This window comes from Manacus vitellinus, unplaced genomic scaffold (genome assembly GCF_001715985.3).
Source record: "Manacus vitellinus isolate BGI_N305 unplaced genomic scaffold, ASM171598v3 scaffold_77_pilon, whole genome shotgun sequence".
NCBI classification, from domain to species: Eukaryota; Metazoa; Chordata; class Aves; order Passeriformes; family Pipridae; genus Manacus; species Manacus vitellinus.
Genome location: NW_021940802.1, coordinates 1,179,972 through 1,199,577, shown reverse-complemented (window position 1 = coordinate 1,199,577; position 19,606 = coordinate 1,179,972). Strand labels below are relative to the sequence as shown.

Genomic DNA, 19,606 nt, shown 5'->3' with positions numbered 1-19,606 from the left:
CACCATGTGTTCAGGAAAAGCAAGAGGAGGAACAACCTGCTCTGCTGAAGGAGCTCTGTGTGTTGGTGCCGAGCATATGGTCTGGGGCCCACACCAAGCACTGCTGCTATTAACACACTCTCCACTTGTTTTACCCTCTCATTATTTTTTTCACATGGAATTAGGAGGAAAAAATAGTCCACAGAAGCAGACTGCAGAGATGAAATTCCAAGATGCACCAAACCCAAATAGACTGAAAAATCTCTTAAGACTCTTCTGGCAACATCAAATAGAGCAGGATTGTGCCCATGGGTAATGGTGACACAGCTCACTGTGCTCCTGGCCATAGCACTCTTCCCTGTGAGCTTATCTGGCAGGGAGCCCACAGAAATATTGTAGATATAAAGGACTGCTATTTCCATCTCTACAACTAAACCACATTTTAGAAGTAAAGCTTGGTCACATTATAGCAAAACCCCAGCATATTTGAAAATGCAACAGCTTAGGTTTGTATTTCCAGTAATGCCAAATACTCATCAATCTAATTAAAGCCAACAAGACTCCCACAGTCAAGTCCCTCATGTCTGTGAAGCCAGAGGAATACCAAAGACAGAGAATTAATTTTTTTCTGTAAGCCACTGCCCCTGCAGCTGCTATTATGCAATTCACGTTGAACACAACTGAGTTACAAGTTAAATCTTTCCTTACAGGCGCTCACAGAAGCAAGTTCAGCAGCAGCATCTGGATCCCACTCCCCTCATGGCAGCATTCAGCTTTGCTTTGTAATGGAAAGTGTAACCCAGCAGCAGTAGTTTTCTCTGCATGTCCTGGAGCACCACTGGCAGCCCTGGCTCTGTCTGTGACCCTCCAGGAGGTCACTCACCTCCCTGGCTGCAGCTGAGTGCTTTCTTGGGAAAGCTGTGGGGATTCAGTGCTTGCCATCAGAGGAAGCCTTGCTGATGATTTTAATGGAGAAGGTGGCCAATTCCATTGTCTCAAAGCCTACAACCCCTACTAAAAATCCAGCTGTCATAAAATGGGGTTTTGTCCAAATCAGATGCTGTCATCTGCCATCATCAATGGCTGTGACACGATTTTGCCTTTAAAGCCACCTCTCCCATGGAAATACGCTTTGAATTTAGTAAAAAGTATCTCACTGGTATAGTGGAAACAAACACAAAGAAAAAAGGTGAGAGGGGAAGGAAGAGAACAGGGAGAACATCTTAAAAAGTTCTCACTGGGCTGCAGCATAGAGCTGCTCATAATCTTTAAGGCCCCTGGTTTCACCTTCAGAGTCAGGAAAAGCCCCAACCAGACACTTGCTGCCTTTGCTTAGGGATTGTTTAACTGTTGGATTTCACTAAGCTGCCCTAAGGCACTACCTTTCCTTAATCCCAGTTATTAGGGCTGGCTCCAGGCATGCCAAGGGCACAAGACTGCTGAAGCAACAGTTCCCAGTGGAGCTGCCCGGGTGGCTGCAGGGCTTTCCTGGCTGCAGGCAGGGACGTGCTCCCTGACTCCCAGCCCAGCTTTCCAGCCCTCCAGCAGCAACAAGCTGATCCCCTTTCTCTTCTCCCAGCCAGGCCTGCTTCTACCCCCTTCTTCCTTGAGCCACAGGAGCTGCCTGGCTCCAGCTGAGCACCAGCCCCTCAGCCCCAGGCAGTGATGCTCGGGTTTGCCTACTCTGCTCAGAGCCTCGGGCAGATCCTGCTGCTTTTTTTGTGCCTCTTGAAAAGGAGAACAGTAGCTCTCAGCCTCAGTTCCTGTTTAATCAGATCACACATGCATAGATGTGATAGCTAAAAGCTCAGCAATTCCCTGAAGAAAAACCTGACCCTTAGAAGTGACTGGGAAATGATCTGTTGGGTTGTCAGAGCTGTTCCCATCCCACAGGGTGCTGGATCAGGGGTGTGCTGCTGCCCCAGGGAGGTGGCTTCACTCTACCCCCTGGCTTCTCCTCTTCCTCCTCCTCCCAGCCAGAGGTTTCACCCCTGACTTTCTGCTGGCTCTGACAGCAAGGTGTGCACTGACACCTGCTTCCCAGCGAATCCAGAGGGGGAAAGTGGCCCCTCTCCTTTCGGCAGGGGGCTGTTATCACAATCCAGGCTTTGTGGAACTGGAACCTGAAGTTTTCCCCTTTCCTTTGAACTGCAGCAGTTACTGATGGCCTCAGCACCACCCCATGCATGGCTTAGGGCCTGCCTGCACTCTCAGGGGCACTCAAGGAGACGCTGCATGGGACAGCTGTTGGAGGAACATTCCAGAGGAGAAGGGACCCAAAGCACACTGTCTACCTGAGTCTGCTGCCTGTGGTATACTCTAGATCCAACCTCTTTGCAAGAGAAATGAGCCAGACAGTTCATCACCACGGCACTGACCTCAGAGAGGGAACTGGTCAAAAGGACCTTGTTAGAAAACAGTCCCTGAGGAAGAGCCAAGAGAGTCAAATCCTCAGAGAGAGATCAGAGGCTGTTGATGGCCACCAGGCTGGAGGTACAGGACACACCTGGCTGATCAGCAAGGACTTGAGAAGGGTTATAAAGAAAAAAACTGGAAGATCAGGCAGCAGAGAGAAAAAGTTGTGATAGAAAGTAGCTATCCTTCTGGAAATCTGAAGATGTGCCCAAATGAGGAAAGAATCATAGAATCATAGAAAGGCTTGGGTTGGAAGGGTCCTTAAAGATCATCTAGTAAAGCAGAAAGATCTAGAAAGTAGAAGATCTGGCAGATGAAACACGAAAGGCACAAGAAGCAAAGGCCAAAAAGTGGAAGAACTATTTGCAAAACAGATCATAAATTTGCCTCTGGATGACCCAAAGGCAGGAAGTCTGTCTGTCAGAGAACTGGTAGGGTACTTGGTCAGGGTCTGAAAGAAACATTTAAAGAAGGTAAAGTCATGGCAGAAAGGGTAAATTAAGCCAGAGTCTCTCTGAGGGGATGCACAGGATAGTCCCTGTGGTGGTAGAAGATGCTGTGGAACATGCAGACAAAGGACTAGAGCAGGAGGCATTCAGCAAGAGTGCAAAAGAGACTCAAGATGAAACAACCAAATTAATTTTAAACAGTGGTACGTAACCTCTCATGTTGAATCTACTTGATTACACAAGGTCTGAAATAGAAGAAATGGGACACTAGCTTTTTTGAAACATTCCTTTCAGATTAGACACCAAAAACCTCACGTTGGTAAGCCTGAAATCACCTAGAATCAGCTAGAATTACAGAAAATGTTTTAGCAAATAAGATCAGAGAACACATTAGTACATTTAATATATCATGGAAAAGTCAACATGGGTTTTCTGAAGGGAAGTAAATTATATCTCAAAAATCTTCTGGAGATGTTTAGAGGCGTCAGCAGGCCAGAAGATAGGGGAAATCTAGTTGATATTTTCTACATGGGTTTTCATAAAAGGGATTTCAACACAATCTCTTCTCAAATGACCTTGAACAGCTATGGCATAACAGGAAAGGACCTTGCACAAATAAAACAGGCTAAGAGAGATGTGGTTGTTCAGCCTGGAGAAGAGAAGGTTTCTGGGGGACCTTAGAGCCCCTTCCAGTGCCTAAAGGGGCTCCAAGAGAGCTGGAGAGGGACTTTGGATAAGGGCCTGGAAGGACAGGACAAAGGGGAATGGCCTTAAGCTGAAGGAGAGTAGATTTAGCTAGGATATTAGGAAGAAATTCTTCCCTGTGAGGGTGGGGAGGCCCTGGCACAGGTTGCCCAGAGAAGCTGTGGCTGCCCCTGGAAGTGTCCAAGGCCAGGTTGGACAGGGCTTGGAGCAACCTGGGCTAGTGGAAGGTGTCCCTGCCCATGTCAGGGTTTGGAATGAGATGGGCTTTAAGGTCCCTTCCAACCCAAACCATGCTGTGATTCCGTGAGACAGGTGGGAATAAAGGATTGCTTCTCTCAGGGAGGGGTGATGCTGGGAACTCCTCAGTGCAGGGCAAACCAACCCCGTCCTGGGCAAGGAATACTGCACACAGGGACCTGGAGAGTCATTTCTGCCAAGGACACACTGTATGCCTGTGCCCAGCTCCATTTTGGCTACCCCTTGGGGTATCAGTGGTGCAGAGCTCAGTGGTGCTCATGCAGTGATAACAAGTGACCCGCTGCCTGCTGCAAACCCCCAGCGTGTTTTCCTTTTGTCTAGTAGGTGTTGGGGTGGATTCAGCTTGGAGCCACAGCTCAGGAACTATTTTCCTGTACTACTATTAAGTGCAGTGCAGTGCAGTGCCACACCATAGAGAAGCACAGCTCCATTTATCCCATCAGAGCCTGAAAACGTTCAGCTAATTTGAAGAGGGAACGTTTTTGTTCAGTGTGACAGGCCAAGTGGCATCAATACACATACCATTTTGCCAGTAGCTTGGAAAAACAAACATTCTGAGAACAACCATTTGTGTCTTCAATCCAAGATAAAACGTTGCTGTGAACACCCACAAGCTATCTCCTCCAGCATTGTTTGGGGCTAATCAGCACAGTTCCAGCTAAGGAGACATGGCCTTGCAAATTCATGTTTGGTTTGGGATTTGGTGCCTGTGGTAATCTGGCACATGTCACACTTTCTTCTCCAGCTCCATTTCTTAGCATTGTAATAGAAAGCAAATAATGATAATTCTGTTTCCCCATGTAAATTGTTTGTGCTGATTATAGGAATCACAAAACAAAATGAATGGCAAACCCATGCAAATCCCTACATTACAAACATACAAGCTGCATCACACTGTGGGTTTGACAGCCCTAGGCCCTTCTACAAATGTGTGAGAGCATGCTGCAAAGCTGCCTCGGGTTTGCTGATGTCCTGGTCCTGGCCAGGACAGGGTTAATTTTTAATCACCCTCTCTCTACACTTTTGTTATTAATATTGTTGCTGTTACTGCTTGTTTTCTTATCTCATTGCCATTTCCAGTAAACTGTTCTTATCTCAACCTGTGATCTTTACCTTTAGTGCCTCTCACCCCACTGCAAGAATTCCCTCACCCCCATCCCCTGGAAGTGAACATTTCAAAGCAGAAAGCTATTTGCATTCCCATAGGATTTGTAATAGAGCTAGATTCACATTAGGTATCCTTTATATGAACACTCCAAAAGATGGGACATTCAGATACTGGGGTACTGCTCAGACTGAGATTTGCTCCTACAAATAGACTTTTCTTTTCTTTTCTTTTCTTTTCTTTTCTTTTCTTTTCTTTTCTTTTCTTTTCTTTTCTTTTCTTTTCTTTTCTTTTCTTTTCTTTTCTTTTCTTTTCTTTTCTTTTCTTTTCTTTTCTTTTCTTTTCTTTTCTTTTCTTTTCTTTTCTTTTCTTTTCTTTTCTTTTCTTTTCCTCCCCTCCTCTCCCCTCCTCTCCCCTCGCCTTCCCCTCTCCTTCCTTTCCCTTCCCTTTTTTTCTTGGGTTGCAGCTGCTGTTGAGTTGGAGCCTGCACATCTTACCCGTGCATGATGTGTTCCACTAAGATGGATTCTGAGCAAAGGTATGAAATGTATTCCTGAATGTACTTATTTTGTTTAGACTGAAAATAAATGCACAACTTCTATGTCCTGTTTTCTATCTTAAAAATAAAAAGTATCCAGGACAGACACAATGTGCTCCCCAAAGTCCAAATTTATACCAGTCAGAACAAGCACAGCAGTCATCACCCTCAGAAAGGCTCGTTAAAGGAGTCACTTCCCCCCACAGGACTTGTCAATCTGATTTCACAGACAAGGAAAGTAATTATTAGAATATTTATGTTCATTTTATTTTCCCACCACAAACTAACCCCTGGAGTCACAGTCGTTCAAAACATACTGTGTGATCTGGCAGCACTCCAACCCCTGCTGACTTCCCTCTGTAATTAGTACCTTTTACTTCATTGCATCCCCTCAGTCTTTGAACCTTGAGCCTCCCTGAAACCTCAGGTGCTCATTTTTAATGGGTACAGTGATGAAGAAAATTATATTCCTGACAGGAGTTATGAAGAAAGACATCAGCACCTTGTGAAAGTGCAAGCCCTACATTTGCTGGTGGCTCGAGGAGGTCGAGTGGATCTACTTGTTCTGCTTATTGCTCTGTATAAAATGCAGCAGAACTCTATGCAGCAGCTTTATGCAGGCAGTTTTCTGTAATAACCATTTATTAGAGCCTGCCATGTAACAGCATGCACAGAAGAACTATAGCCCAAACATTTGGCCTGAAGCGAAAACCTGATGTGTGTTGTTGTTAGAATTACCTGTATATTGCACTATTAACAAGGGCTGTTAAGTGAGATGCTCTTAAGTTCGTCTGATTCCAGCAAGAAATAACTTCCTCTAATAAAACAGACAAGAAGAACAGCAGTCTTTCTGAGCCAGGTCAGCCAGGTGTGCAGTTTACAGAAAAGATTTCACTCTGCAAGTGATATCACGGCTTACTTGAGTTTATTGAGAATTGCTGGGCTTTGTCTACAGCCCTCCAACAGCTCCACTCTCAAATAAATGTGGGGAGGCAGTGCCAGGAGATCTAACCTGTTTGTTAGGAGAAAACTCCAGTTATTCACGTTAGCAGCACTACAAACCAATCCCAGCTACCCCAAAAATCATCTGGGAATGTGCTAATACCAGAGCAATATGAAGAATGGATCTGCAAGTGACATTGCAGGCATGAATGGCATATTAGAGCTTAAAAAGGCAAAAAAGGTCTCTGCAAAAACTTGTCCATAGCTTCCAGGAGATTGCTCTTGAGTTCCAAGGAAAGCAGTGTCAGAAGACTCACCTTTATCCACTGTGTTCTTCCTGACTGCCAGACACCCACAGGATCTCAGATGCTTCCAACCTAAACACTGGAAGGACAGCAGCACATGAGAGAGAAAAAGAGGGAACAGAAACACATAAAGTAAGGAACATAAAAGTAAGGAACAAGTACAGAAAAAGTAAGCTAAGAAAATCAAATAATAAAATGAAAACTGAACTCATTTGCTGACATTTTTTTCCCCACCAAGGCAGCCAGGCCACCCTGTTAAACCAGTTAGCCTGAAGGAATGACCAGTTCCTGCTGGGCATCTCTCAGGGCTCTAAAAGGGTTAAGAAATAAAGCTGCTCTTGCCACTCAGCTGAGTGGTGAGTATGTCCCAGAAATACCATGAACTGGACCCATTTCAGGCTATCCAGTCAAAATGATAAACTTTCCATCTAAAAGCCATGTACAGCTGAAGCAGCACATCCATCTTTCCTTCATTCTGCAGACACATGATCGACAAAGCTGAAGTTTTATGTGCTGAGATCCTGCACTCAGCAAAGGCAATGGCACAGTTCCCATCACAGCCACAGTTTCTTGTCATCAAGTACTTGTTACCTATAGACTGAGCCATTTCAGCCATGGAGGATGCAGAAACACTGCATAGGTTCAGACTTCTCTGCAAATTAATCATCTGGGTTCACAGAGGTGAACCACAAATCATGATTCTCCTCAATCAGGCATCTCGCAAGCAGAAATTACAAATAATCAAGCTTGCCAGAATTCAGAAACCTGATCCCAAAATAAGCAGAAAATGAGAACTCACATCCAAAATACACTGTCTAAAATTGCTAATGCCAGGATCACAAAGCTTTGAGACTCCAAATCCCCCTTCCTTGTTTCTGCATCTGTTTACTCAGTTGTGTTGTACCATGGGTTGTGCTCTGCTAAAAATTTCCCCCGTGAGCACTGATCTGTGTAGGAGTTATGTCCCATCATAACACCATCAGCATGAGAACCACAATGGACTAGTACACAACCAACACAGTTGGAAGGAAAATTCTGTTCTAGCTGCTGGACATAGGAAAAAAATCCCCATGTACTCCTTAGCCAGCAGAATAGGTGGTCCTTAGTGCTCCCATGTGTGATCTCCTCAGGTGATGGCCCCACAGAAACTGGAAGGGAAAGAACTGCTGGCTGGCCCAGTGCCTTCATCTAGGGCTGGGTCATGATCACAGGATGAGATCCCTATATCCTAAACCAGCTTATCTTTAAAAGAACTACATGAAAGGCAACAAACACAATCTGAAAGAACTGTGAGAAGTATTTGACTCATTGCTGCCATTGAACTTGGAAAGTTAAAGTTGAAAACATAATTTCCTACAAATCCAAAATTAGTTGACCAGAATTCTAGACCCAATGGAGTTTAATGATGTCTCATTCTTTTAAATTAGCCTTCCAGTTTGGGAAGAGAGAAGATGGTAATCTGCAGAGTAATGAAAGTAAAACATAACTTAAAGAAACAGAAAGGGTACATATGATGAGACAAAAAATTCAGGGAAGGGAACATTTTGCCAAATGAGAAGGTCCACAGAGGATTTCCAGAGCCCCTCTCCTCCTTGTATTGAAAAAGTGATGGAAAAAACCATTATGCATTTGTCCCTGGGGCAAGTACTTCCTTTTTGTTGTCACTGCTTTATCTGAAAGACCTCTACCATCTGTAGGAAACTTTCAGAGAGAAAATTCACCCACGTACTTCCATGTGTGTAGCCTGACCCACCATGGTTTGTGCAGAGCCACCACAAAGCCCTGGTAGATCAGAGCTGGCCACACTGGGGAGCACAACACCCACACACAGCTGAGAAAAATGGAGCCCTGACCAGTGCAAAGCAAGGTATAGAAGGGACTGACAGTATCCTCAAGAAAACACCAGAATATATCAATTTTCTTATACTGCACATGTGCATTTATTACCCATTGCAGCCACTTGAGGATCCTACTGTCTGAGATGATTACACAAGCCACCAATCAGTGTAAATGAACTCTGGCAATACTGATGTTTCATTGGCAGGTGAAGCATTGAACCTCCAAGATGAATAAGTGTTCACCACCACCTGCAGACACGTGAGCACTGAGAGAGGAGGAGATGGACTTTGCAAGCATCTTGGCAGAACCAGGCTGCTGCCAGCCTGTCTGTGTCCCTGACAATACTGCTGTCCCTAGGACTTTTGGCAGTAGGTTTAACCTCTGTATTCAATATTTGGCATCAAATTTAGTGCAGCAAAATGTCCAAATTGCAAACCTTAGTGTTCTCCTGACAGACAGAAACAGAACCCGCTGCACCAGAGCCTCAGCCTGCTCTAGACATGTTGCTTCCATAACAGCAAAATCAGAATCTATCAGCAAAGTCTCTCTAGACAGAGAGGCTCAATCTATAACCCAAATCTGAGTAGGTATATTATTTTTGTCATTTCAGTTTTTTGTTGGTCTCACTCCTATGTGCTTGAAATACTCAAATGATAAATGGACAAGTATTAATTTTCTCTGGAGACAGATCCACACACCTGGATACAGATGCATACTCACACAGCATCATCACAGACAAACAAACCTCACATCTGGATTAAGTGTGTAAGTGTGGTGGCAGGTTGTGCCTGGTGGGTTTTTAAACAGCACAAAAGCAAATTCCCTCTTACACTGCCACAAGTGTTCTGTACAATGCTGTTCTGTAGCTGTAAGAAACAACAAACTAAGAGACTATTTCATATTTTCTTTTAAAACCAAGTCAAACATAAAATGAGTATTTCTTCCAGAAGAGCTCTCTGAGTTTTAACTAATCCATCACAATAAAACAGAGGGTAAAGTTCTGTGGGAGCCTTTTGTATCTGGCAGAGTTTCTCCAGAGCCTGGGAGTGGCAGGGGAGCACATCTGGAAGATGCCAGAACAAAACAGGATATTTAGAATAAATGTTCTTGCTGACAGGAGGGATGAGCACTGCAGGCCCTCTGCACACACCAGTGCAGCTCCACAGCACTTGCTTGCTGTATTTACTTGAAAAATGGAAAGAAATGGAATTTAAAGGAGATTCCATACACTAATGCTCTAGAGTGGTTTTGCAGAGAATTCGCTCAGGGCAGCATCCCTGAGCCCTGTATTCCACACATATACAGGAAACATTCACTGCCATATCTAAGAATTTTCCAGCAGTATTTAGGTACCATAACTGTAAGTTTTTCTGTGGACTATGGTCACCTCCAGCTCTCATGGTCACAGACTCTCCTCTAGATCTGATATTTTAGAATCAAACTTTCATCATGGTAATATGAATGAAGCACATAACACAGTGTGCTGGAGAAGAGATGTGAGCTCTGGCTACACACAGGACCTTCTGCTTCTCACTCCTCATTTAAATCAACAGGAAGGAAAACTTATTTTCTGGTAGGTTTGTTCTTGTAAGATGACTCTTGCAAGTCTGTTCCCCTGAGTTTGTGGGAAAGAGACTCTCACCTGTGGAGATGATAGACAATAAAAGATTAAATCCCAAATGATAGCTGCTTTCTGTATGTCACACTGCCTGGTGCTGGCAGTGTGGGTCTCCAGGGATAAGCTAATCCTCCTCACAAAACAGTTGGAAGGTCAGGACTAGGTCTTCTGTCCAAACTGCTGCTGGCAAACTTTGCCAGCTTCTTCACTCCCACTGAGAGCTCCACATAAATTCTACTGAGGTGACTCACTGGACTGACCCTGCTCCTCCCACAGTGTGTTACCTTGATTCTGAATTTTATATATAGGTTTTAAATGTTTTATATATAGTTCTTTATATATATATATCTTTATATGTATATATATCTTTATATATAGTTCAAGACAACTTTGCTTGAACAGTGGGTAATGGCATTTCCATCCTGCCATTTCAGTCACCCATTAGTAAAATGAAGACAAGGTTCTGATCTGTGACCCTCAGACAATCTCCCATACAAGATTTTTAAAACAACGTGGCCTAAGATGTTGTCTTATTTTGGCAGACATGTAATAGTACCATCAAAAGCATCCTGTCCCTAACAGTTCAAGCCCTAGGAGGTCCAGCAATAGGCAGCACTTGTTACTCTGCTGTCCTTTCTGGTCTAACTCTGACCCCAGTCCTAGAGAAACCTGAGTGATGCTGAACAGAGCCAAGCTTAAACAGAAACTATTGCAGATTCATCAACTCTTTGAACTTACAAGGAGCCTTGAGAGATCTACAAACTCCTGCTTTCAGATCAGACCTGATTTCAGAACTCAGTGCAGTACCCAGACAGGAGCTGAAGACTATCCAGTGATGTCTTTGGTGTGCTGTGGGCTTCTGTTCTTCTGATTAATTATCCTCTAAATGAAAAACATTTTTGTTTCTGGTTCTTTGCCTCAGTTTATATGCACTATCTGCTATTCTTCTGCTGTGCATCTCAGTAAAGAGCCTGGCTCTCCTTCCCTTGTGCCAGAAGCTGGATATCAAGTCCCCTCTAAGCAAGTCCAGTTCCCTTGGCTGCCTCTTCTAGTTTTCTCCCCATCTCATTCATCCTTCAGTGGCCTTGCTCCAGTTCATCAGCATCTCCCTTGTACAACCTTCATCCAAAGCTGGGTGAAGTGCTACAGAAAACTAAAACTGCAAGAACATACAGAAGCCAGGAAAAATGCAACCAACCCAAACCTTAAATATCATGTACTACAGCTACTGAACTCAAGCATCATTTAACCAACATATCCCACAGCCAGAGCGCTCACAGCTGGTGTAAATGGTCCTGCTCTTTCCTGGTGTTACACAGTCATGCATCTCACCTGTCTGAAAATGCAGCCCTCTTCATTCTGCTAATGAATCTGCTCTGGAGGTGCTTTTGTGCTCCAGCAGATCCCTGAGAAAACCACAGAGGAAATCACTGATGAAGAAGCAGGCATTTGACTGCCTCCCAAAGAGAGTGGTATCACAAGCACTGAGGTGCACTCAGCTACTTCCAGCTACATGGGATGAAGACACCAATGACAAAATTTCATCCTAAATGTGTTAGGAGCTTATTAGTTACTTAAGACTCATCTCTATTCCCCCACTACCAGGGGCAGTTATCTAGAAACTAATCCATTGTTCCAGGTCAGGAATCTCAGCTGGTACTAGATTAAGTTGCAGGTGGAGAGAAGTAGTTAACGAGAGCATTTTTCTTGTATCTTACAAAAATCACTATCTTTCCTCAAAACAGGATATGTCATCACTCCAGCAGCTGATAGACCTGAATTACAGTGGATCCAATTATTTAAATTTCACGTCACTTTTCTTCAGGAGCTCTGCAGAGTCCACTGGCAGATACAGGCTTGCTTTATGCCCAGCAAAGTACTGGTTGTTCTTGAATACTGGGTCACCTTATGAATAGCAATCATAGTCTGTGGTTTATAATCTGAACATTTTAGCAGTGATAATTTTAGATATTAGCAACTTTGTCAGAAAGAAACGAAGTAGCTGAGAAAGCCTCGGTCTCCCCAGTCCCATCAGCTCAAGTGGAGAACTGCTTGCTGGCAGGGGTTTGATCTGGTCCCAGTTTAGCAAGCATCATGTTTTAGAGTAGTAATCATTCACCTCTTGCTTGCTGTGAAGTGGGAAGTGAAGTTAGCATCATTCTCTTAACAGTATGGAAGATTAAGGAGTCCTTTTCCAAATCACTGCGACAAAACACGATTGGCAGGCAGGGTGAGGATGAGAATTACAAAAAATACATGGCACAAGAAGCAGGCTGAAGGAGCAAATTGCAGTGTTGAAGCAAGGCATGGGACTTGGCCCTGTGTTTGCTTTGGGGGAACTGCAGGAACCGTCTCCTGAGGCAGTGGGGAGCAGCTGGGTGACAGGTAAGCTCTGCAGAAACCAAACCTGAGCTACAGCTGCTCTGCCCAGAGGGGCTGGGGAGGGGGAGTGCAATTTCAGCCCCTTTTCACACACCAAACAGCTCCTTCTCAGTGCTGTAGTCAAACAGCACTGAGATCATCTTAAACAGCACTGTCATCATCTCCTCTATCCACCCACTCTGTTCTCCTTAGGGAGGGCTCTGGCTTTCCTGCATCCCCCATGCAGACCTGGAACTCAGGGGACCTTCCCCAGGGCCTCACACTGGGGACATTCAGGTGGCAGGTTCCCCCCTGGGTACCCCCCCCCATGGCAGACAGGTTTCCAAGTCCTTGTGACTGAGGCTGGAAACTGGGCACCATCCCTGGCTTCCAGATGGTAATAACAGGAATTACAAAGTTCACTTTTCCATTAATAGATTGAACATCAGAGGAGTGCCAAGTGATCCAACCTTTCAGGTTCCCTTCTCTCCCAGCAGACAGCTACAATTTAACTTCCTTCTTTTTTCTGGATGGCTTTTTCTGCTGGGCATGGTGGTGATTTATATCAGGCATTAGAGCACCCTGCTCAGGAACTTGATAATCTTTCAAAAGCACTTCAGTTCATCAGCTCTGTCTGGTGGTCTGTGTGCTTGTCAATGTATTTACATTTATTTATATATCCATATGTCTATCTATATACATAATATACACACACTGTATACATATTGTATATATTCTATATAATATGTATGCACAAACACACAGGGCACCAGACACATAGTATATATATATTTATTTATATATATATATATATAAAATATAATATATATTTATATATATTATATATTTAATATATAAAAATAAATATATATTTATATATATATATATTTATATATATTATATATTTATACATGCATTTTTCCCCCAATAATACAATACTTTCGGTGCACAATGAAATAATCATTTCAGTTAATGTGGGCAAATGAGTGGGCAGTGGACAACATCAATAAAATGTATTAAATATTTCACTAAGGCAGAGATCTTTCAGGACAGTGTTTGAGATGTATCCAGTGGGTTCCACAGGAGCACTCGAGGGTTGTTATGAGGTCCAAATATTTGCTGCAGGATGCAGTTCTAGGGTTCATGTTTGAATGTCAGAAAGATTTATTGATTACAGATTTATATTTTTTCCCTTTTTTTTTAAGTTTTTAGTTTCAAGTTTTTTGGGCTGCTGTTCAGTCAGTGTCTCATTCCTGTAACAGTCTGACCCTGAAGCACTCATAGCACAGATGAAATGATGGGGATAACAGCTCTGAATACAAGGACAGACAGGTTTGGTTTTCTATCATTCCAAAGCCTTCCTTCTCTAGTCGAGGGAAAGAATTTTGGCTTAGCTCTACAAAGCCATTTGGATGCCTTATTCCTATTTAAGTATCTACCATTTATCACACAGGAGCTACATATGTAACTACCTTCACAAATCCGAGATAGCTTTGCACCCCTCCATCTGTGAAACAAGGGAATCATACTCCTGGTTAATTTTTTATGAGCTTGATTTTCCTGGAAAAGTAATCCTGTAGAGTTAATGCAGTGCTTTGCTAGTTAAACAGAAACAAAGGCAAAAGCAAAAGTTTATCCAAACACCGTTCTCCTGGTCAGCTTCCTCCACCCCCTCCAGGTTTAGCATCACTTGCCCCCAGTCTATCCCAGCCACCCCAGAAAGAGCATATTTTATGGAGGAATCTACTTGGAGTGTGCCACAGGGACACTTGGGAAAGGAAGATGGTCCTTTCATTAAAGGAATGAAGTCAGCATCCAGGAGTTACAGCACGCTGAATTCCCATGTGACCCCTCTCTTAGGGTAAGCTGTACTCCTGAATCCCAATCCTACTTTCAGGAGGATTAACATGGATTAAAAACTGGCAGACTGACAGTGCTCAAAGGCAGCTCAACTTGGGATTCATTAGTGGCACTGTAACTATTCCCAGTGCATCCCCTGCAACTGGGGGCTCATCAGTGCCACATCATTGCTCCCAGTGCATCCCTGTTGGAGTGGGCTCAGAACCATTTCATATTTTTACTGATGACAAAATACAAAATCATCATGGTTAGAGTTTTCTCATGGCATAAAGGTGGAAGGAAATGGGTAGCTGGTGCTCAAGACGAGAGGCAGAACACTGGTTTGGGAAGGACTCGGGGAAGTGTGGCAGAATCACCAGAGAAAAATAAAATGTCATGGATTTGCTGGAGGGGAGAGTGAGGGGAGAGTAAGGGGGTTACTTCATGGATGGTTATAAATAACAAAGGACAGGGACAAAACATTGTTTGGCTCTTTGCTCTGATGAGCTACATCAGAGCTGGCCCAGCAGAGCCCATGCAAAGAGGTGAGACAAAACCTGCACCCACGTGGGGACCATCAGTGAGGATCAGCCAATTGTGGCTGTGAATCTGCAGCCCCACGAGAAGGAGGGAATGCTTTCCTAAAGGAAATTAGCTAAGGGAAGTCTAGCCTTGTCCGTGCCTGCATAAGCAGTGGTGATAATACTTGCTTCCACCTTACAGACCTGCCAGACCACAATTCCATGTTTCCCTGGTTAAACCACTCCATACCAATGACATGGCAATGATAGTGTTGGTGCTGAAGAGCTGGAGCCTGACAGTTTTAAATCATAGACAAATGGTCACCCAGGTGTTACAGTTTTACTGCTCAAATAAGAATCATCTCTTGCTCTGGATTTTATTGGGAATATTGCCCCTGCCCTGCCCTAACTGGGCTGGGGTCACACAGCCCGACTGGGATATCCAGTTTCCTGCTGCTGTGGTCCTGCAGCTCCGTGACACAGATCACCTGCACCTTGCTGAACCTCATTATTTGTTGTTTACTTTCCCAGATTCCAATTTCTCTGGATTTGAGTACCAGTTTATAAAGCATTGATGTCTGTTTTCACACATGTTTGCTGCAAAAACTGAAAATAATTTTTTGTGTTGCCTTGAATAAGGTGAGGGTGTTCTCCATAACTGCAGTTCTTCACAGTCACATAGGCATAGTTTAAAACAGAGCTTAATTTCTAAAGCAAATGCACAAAACCTCAAGTCACCTCAGTCTCCCACAAAAATTCAGGTGCAGAGAGCTTTTATAATGGTAATATATAGGAAAGCTGTCACCTTGTCATCTCAAGAGCCATGGTCCATCACTTCATAATCCACTCTGACATTGGCTGACAGGAAATGTCATTTCTTTACTATTATTTGTATATTTTTAGAATAGATTGTCTCTCTGGTCTCTTGGACCAATATACTTAAAATTTTGATCCAGAGTAAGTTTTTACAAACAATAAATGGGCAGATTGTCTGGAAAAAGCTTCAGAGCATCTCAATTCAGAAGAGCCACCCAAGCCATAGCATTTCCCACCTGAGCCACTGCTCTGGCTCTCACAGGCAAAGACTGCTGTCCCTGACACATGCTGTTATTAGACTCTGGTTTTATCTACCTAAAATTGTCCAACTGTAATGTCTGGCTGAAGCTTCTCCTCCAGATGAAAATTTGTCGTAATTTTCTTAGAAATTCTTAACCAAATTTTAGTTCCAATGTTAGGATACAGAGAGCAGATTTATTTTTTTATTTTCATCCTATTTTTTTACAAATTTTATTCTGTTTTGGGGAGCCAAAGGTGGCACATGAGCAGCTTCATAAAATCACAGACTGGTTTGTGTTGGAAGGAATCTCAGAGACCATCTTGTTCCACCCCCTGCCACGGGCAGGGACACCTTCCACTAGCCCAGGTTGCTCCAAGTCCCATCCAGCCTGGCCTTGGACACTTCCAGGGATGGGGCAGCCACAGCTTCTCTGGGCAACCTGTGCCAGGGCCTCCCCACCCACACAGGTAAGTATTTCTGCCTAATACCCAGTGTAACTCTGCCCACTCCCAGCCTACAGCCATTCCCACTTGTCCTGTCACTCCACGAATACCAAATGAGTCACCCTGATTTCAGAGAAACCCCCCTTGGTGGAACCTGACCCATCTCTGGCCAGGCCTGTCCAAACCCACAGTGCTAGGGCAAGGTTTGTGTGGTGAGGTTGGCACACATGCCAAGCCCACGGGTCAAACGAGTCCCCGGGATTTCGATCTGCGTAACTCAGAAGAGGATTGAGCCCATGTGATACCAGCGACTGCTTTAGACACTTCTTGCATGAGATGCATATTGGATTTGCTTTTATCCCTTCAAAACAGCAACAGGGAGCAATCTCTAAGGAATACAGCAAAGCATTAGTGTGCTGCTCCTGAGTGATGGCTCCATTACAGACTTATAGGAATTCATTATTATCCTAAGCCTGGTGCTTACTTCAGAAATCAGGGAAGAATGCCACAAATTTGACACAAAATTGATCTCTCAGGTAAAAAAAAAAAAAAAAGAGTGGTTACTACAATAGAACTGTAGTGTCAGGCTGTCTCTGGGCTAATAGAAATGGGGGGAAAATCACTGAAAATGGAGAAAATTAACTACAGAGCTATTTGCAAGCCAAGAGCAATGGAAACCTGCTGAGCCCTGGTCTCCAAATGACTCTGGGGGAGTGGGCATCCCCAGGGGCAGCTGCAGCTGCTGGAAGTCACTCCCTGCTCCTGCCTGGCAGGGCACCCCCACATCCAGCTCCTGTGCCCTGCTCCCTGCTTGGAGACTGAGACACAACTTCAGTGACCCCTCCATCTCCTCCTGATGGAAAACCCGTGGGCCACAAACACATTTTCACCACAATTGCTATTCCCAGTTTAAAACCACGCCTCTCTCTGAGAAGATGAAGAGCAGTTTGGTACCAAGGCTGGGTTTTTTAATTGATGCAACAACGAAATTCTCTCAGCCCTACAAGTACATTGTGGTTGTCTTTAAGCTCAGCTTGACTTCAGCTCAGTTTAGTCCCCAAAGCTCACTTCCAAGGCCTCTGGCAGCCACTGAATTTCATCCTCCTGTGGGCAACCATATACCCATCACACTTTTATTTGAAATTGGTGACAGACCCTGAAGCTACCTCAGTTTCTCATTCCGGGAGTTCTCAAACTTACCTGAAGGGAAGTAATGACTTTTCCTGGCTCAGGTGCCAACTTGAACTAAAAGAATTCTCTTCTTGCCAGCATCTTGTGCCACCTTCCTGTCTTGCACATGCTGTGAGCAGTTTCCCATTCACACCTGGACACAGCAAGGCAGATCTCTCCAGCCTTTCCTAGTACCCAATGCCCTGGCAAACAAAGCATCATTTGTTTTTTAACCACGTCTTTCTTCAAAGCCTTCAGTAGCTTCAGTCTTGGTATCTGCATAGAAGCAGAGTATGATCTCATGCTTAAAGATCAACCAAAGCTATATGGTCAGATCCCCAGCTCATTTAACAGAGTTGTAACTAAATCCATCTATTTGTACCAGCCAAGGAGCTGCCCACTGTCCAGTCTAACATATACAGATTTTTTTTTTCATGGTGGATGCTCAGTGCTTTTCACAGTTCTGCATTTCCCTGTGCAGTTTTAAATGGATTGTCACAATGAATCATTTTATTAAGCCATTTTTATTTTAACCTTTTGCCCTTTTCACGTCACGTAATGGATTTGTCACAGTCTCTAAGTGGTGCATTCAAATATAATTGCACAGATGCTCTGCAACATTGTCAATATGCTCACTTAGCAAAGGGCAGTGCCTGAAGGATATGCAAGTACATGTCTAGCATTGACCCTAAAACAGCCTGAACCGATATTGGTTAATATTTCTTCTTCCAATTGGTTTAAGGGACTGAAAAAGGGAAATATTGCCCACAAGCAAAGTGCTGACGCATCACTGTTGTTCAAGACAGTCAAAATGGCACAAGATGATGAAGAGGGGAAATACTCAAATATTCTTTGCCCCAGACACGAGCTGTCTGGGACAGAAACACAAAAATAGAAATTCCCTGCCCCAGCCCCTGCCCTTGACCCACCTCATGCCCTGTGTGGTCAAAGAAAGGAGCTTCAAGGAGGGGAAGCAAATGTGATCAGAGCTACCCAGCAAGGGACGAGGAAGCAGTCTGGACTCCTTAACCACAGAGAGACACCTCTAGGAGAGTTCTGTACAGCCCCAAGGTCCCAAGGAAGGTTACGGGAGCGCTGCTCACTGCTGGACATAGAAGGTGCCAGAACAGCCTGAAAATAAAAAGAAATTTTCTAGCCAAGGTGGAGTTCAGCTACAGAATTCTTTGACACAGGACACTCTGGATAATAAAAAAAGATAAAATTATGCAGTGAAAAAACCCATCAGCTAAGTTCTAGGACAAAAGTCCTCTAAAGGGTTATTAAAGGCAGGGTGCCACTTCCAGGCTGGGATATCTGTGAGCCTCAGGCAGTCACACTAATGTAGTGCACATCCATAGATCCTTCACACCTGCTCCTGGCCATGCCTGGAAGCAGGTTCCTCACCTGGCTCTGCTGTGTGCTCTGGGCAGGTACAGGAGCTCACCTCCAAGATCTGCCTCCCTCAGCTCCACATCACTGTTGGAGGAGGGAGACTGGCACAAACACAGCCCCAGTGTGCTCCAGCACAGGGATTACTTTGTTCCATCTTTAAAGATGTTTATAACGGACATAAAGATGTCTTCCTCATTTTCACTGCCCTGCCTTATTTCATCTCACCAAGCAGCTCCAGCATCAAACAAAAAACTCACAGCTTTGCCATCTTCTCTGAAGCAGCCATGACTGTCTGTCAGTGACCAGGCATTCCATGAGCACAGGAAAAAAAGATCTGGGATTGACATTCCCTCTGCTTCACATCACCTTTAGAAGCAGTTTTACACACAGGTATGTGATTGTGCTCACCTCGTGGGGCTCAGATTTAAGAAAAAATTCTTCCCCGTGAAGGTGGGGAGGCCCTGGCACAGGTTGCCCAGAGAAGCTGTGGCTGCCCCATCCCTGGAAGTGTCCAAGGCCAGGTTGGATGGGGCTTGGAGCAACCTGGGATGGTGGAGGGTGTCCCTGCCCATGGCAGGGGATTGCAATGAGACGATCATAAAGTTTCTTCCAACCCAAAAAATTCTGTGATTCAATGATTTAGCAAAAGCCCTCACTTGCTCACAACAAA

At 44.3% G+C, this 19,606-nt stretch overlaps 1 protein-coding gene across 1 annotated transcript in view; it reads right to left on the bottom strand.

Annotated features, from left to right (window-relative positions):
- SUSD3 (sushi domain containing 3) overlaps nt 1-8,452 on the bottom strand; it is a 39,695-nt gene extending 31,243 nt beyond the window's left edge. The window contains exons 1-2 of the mRNA XM_018084857.3: nt 8,426-8,452; nt 6,709-6,775 (exon numbers count right to left, since the gene is read on the bottom strand). Of these exons, the coding sequence (XP_017940346.2) occupies nt 6,709-6,775; nt 8,426-8,452 (94 nt within the window). The remainder of the gene's footprint in view (nt 1-6,708; nt 6,776-8,425) is intronic.
- Between the last annotated feature and the right edge of the window lie 11,154 nt (nt 8,453-19,606).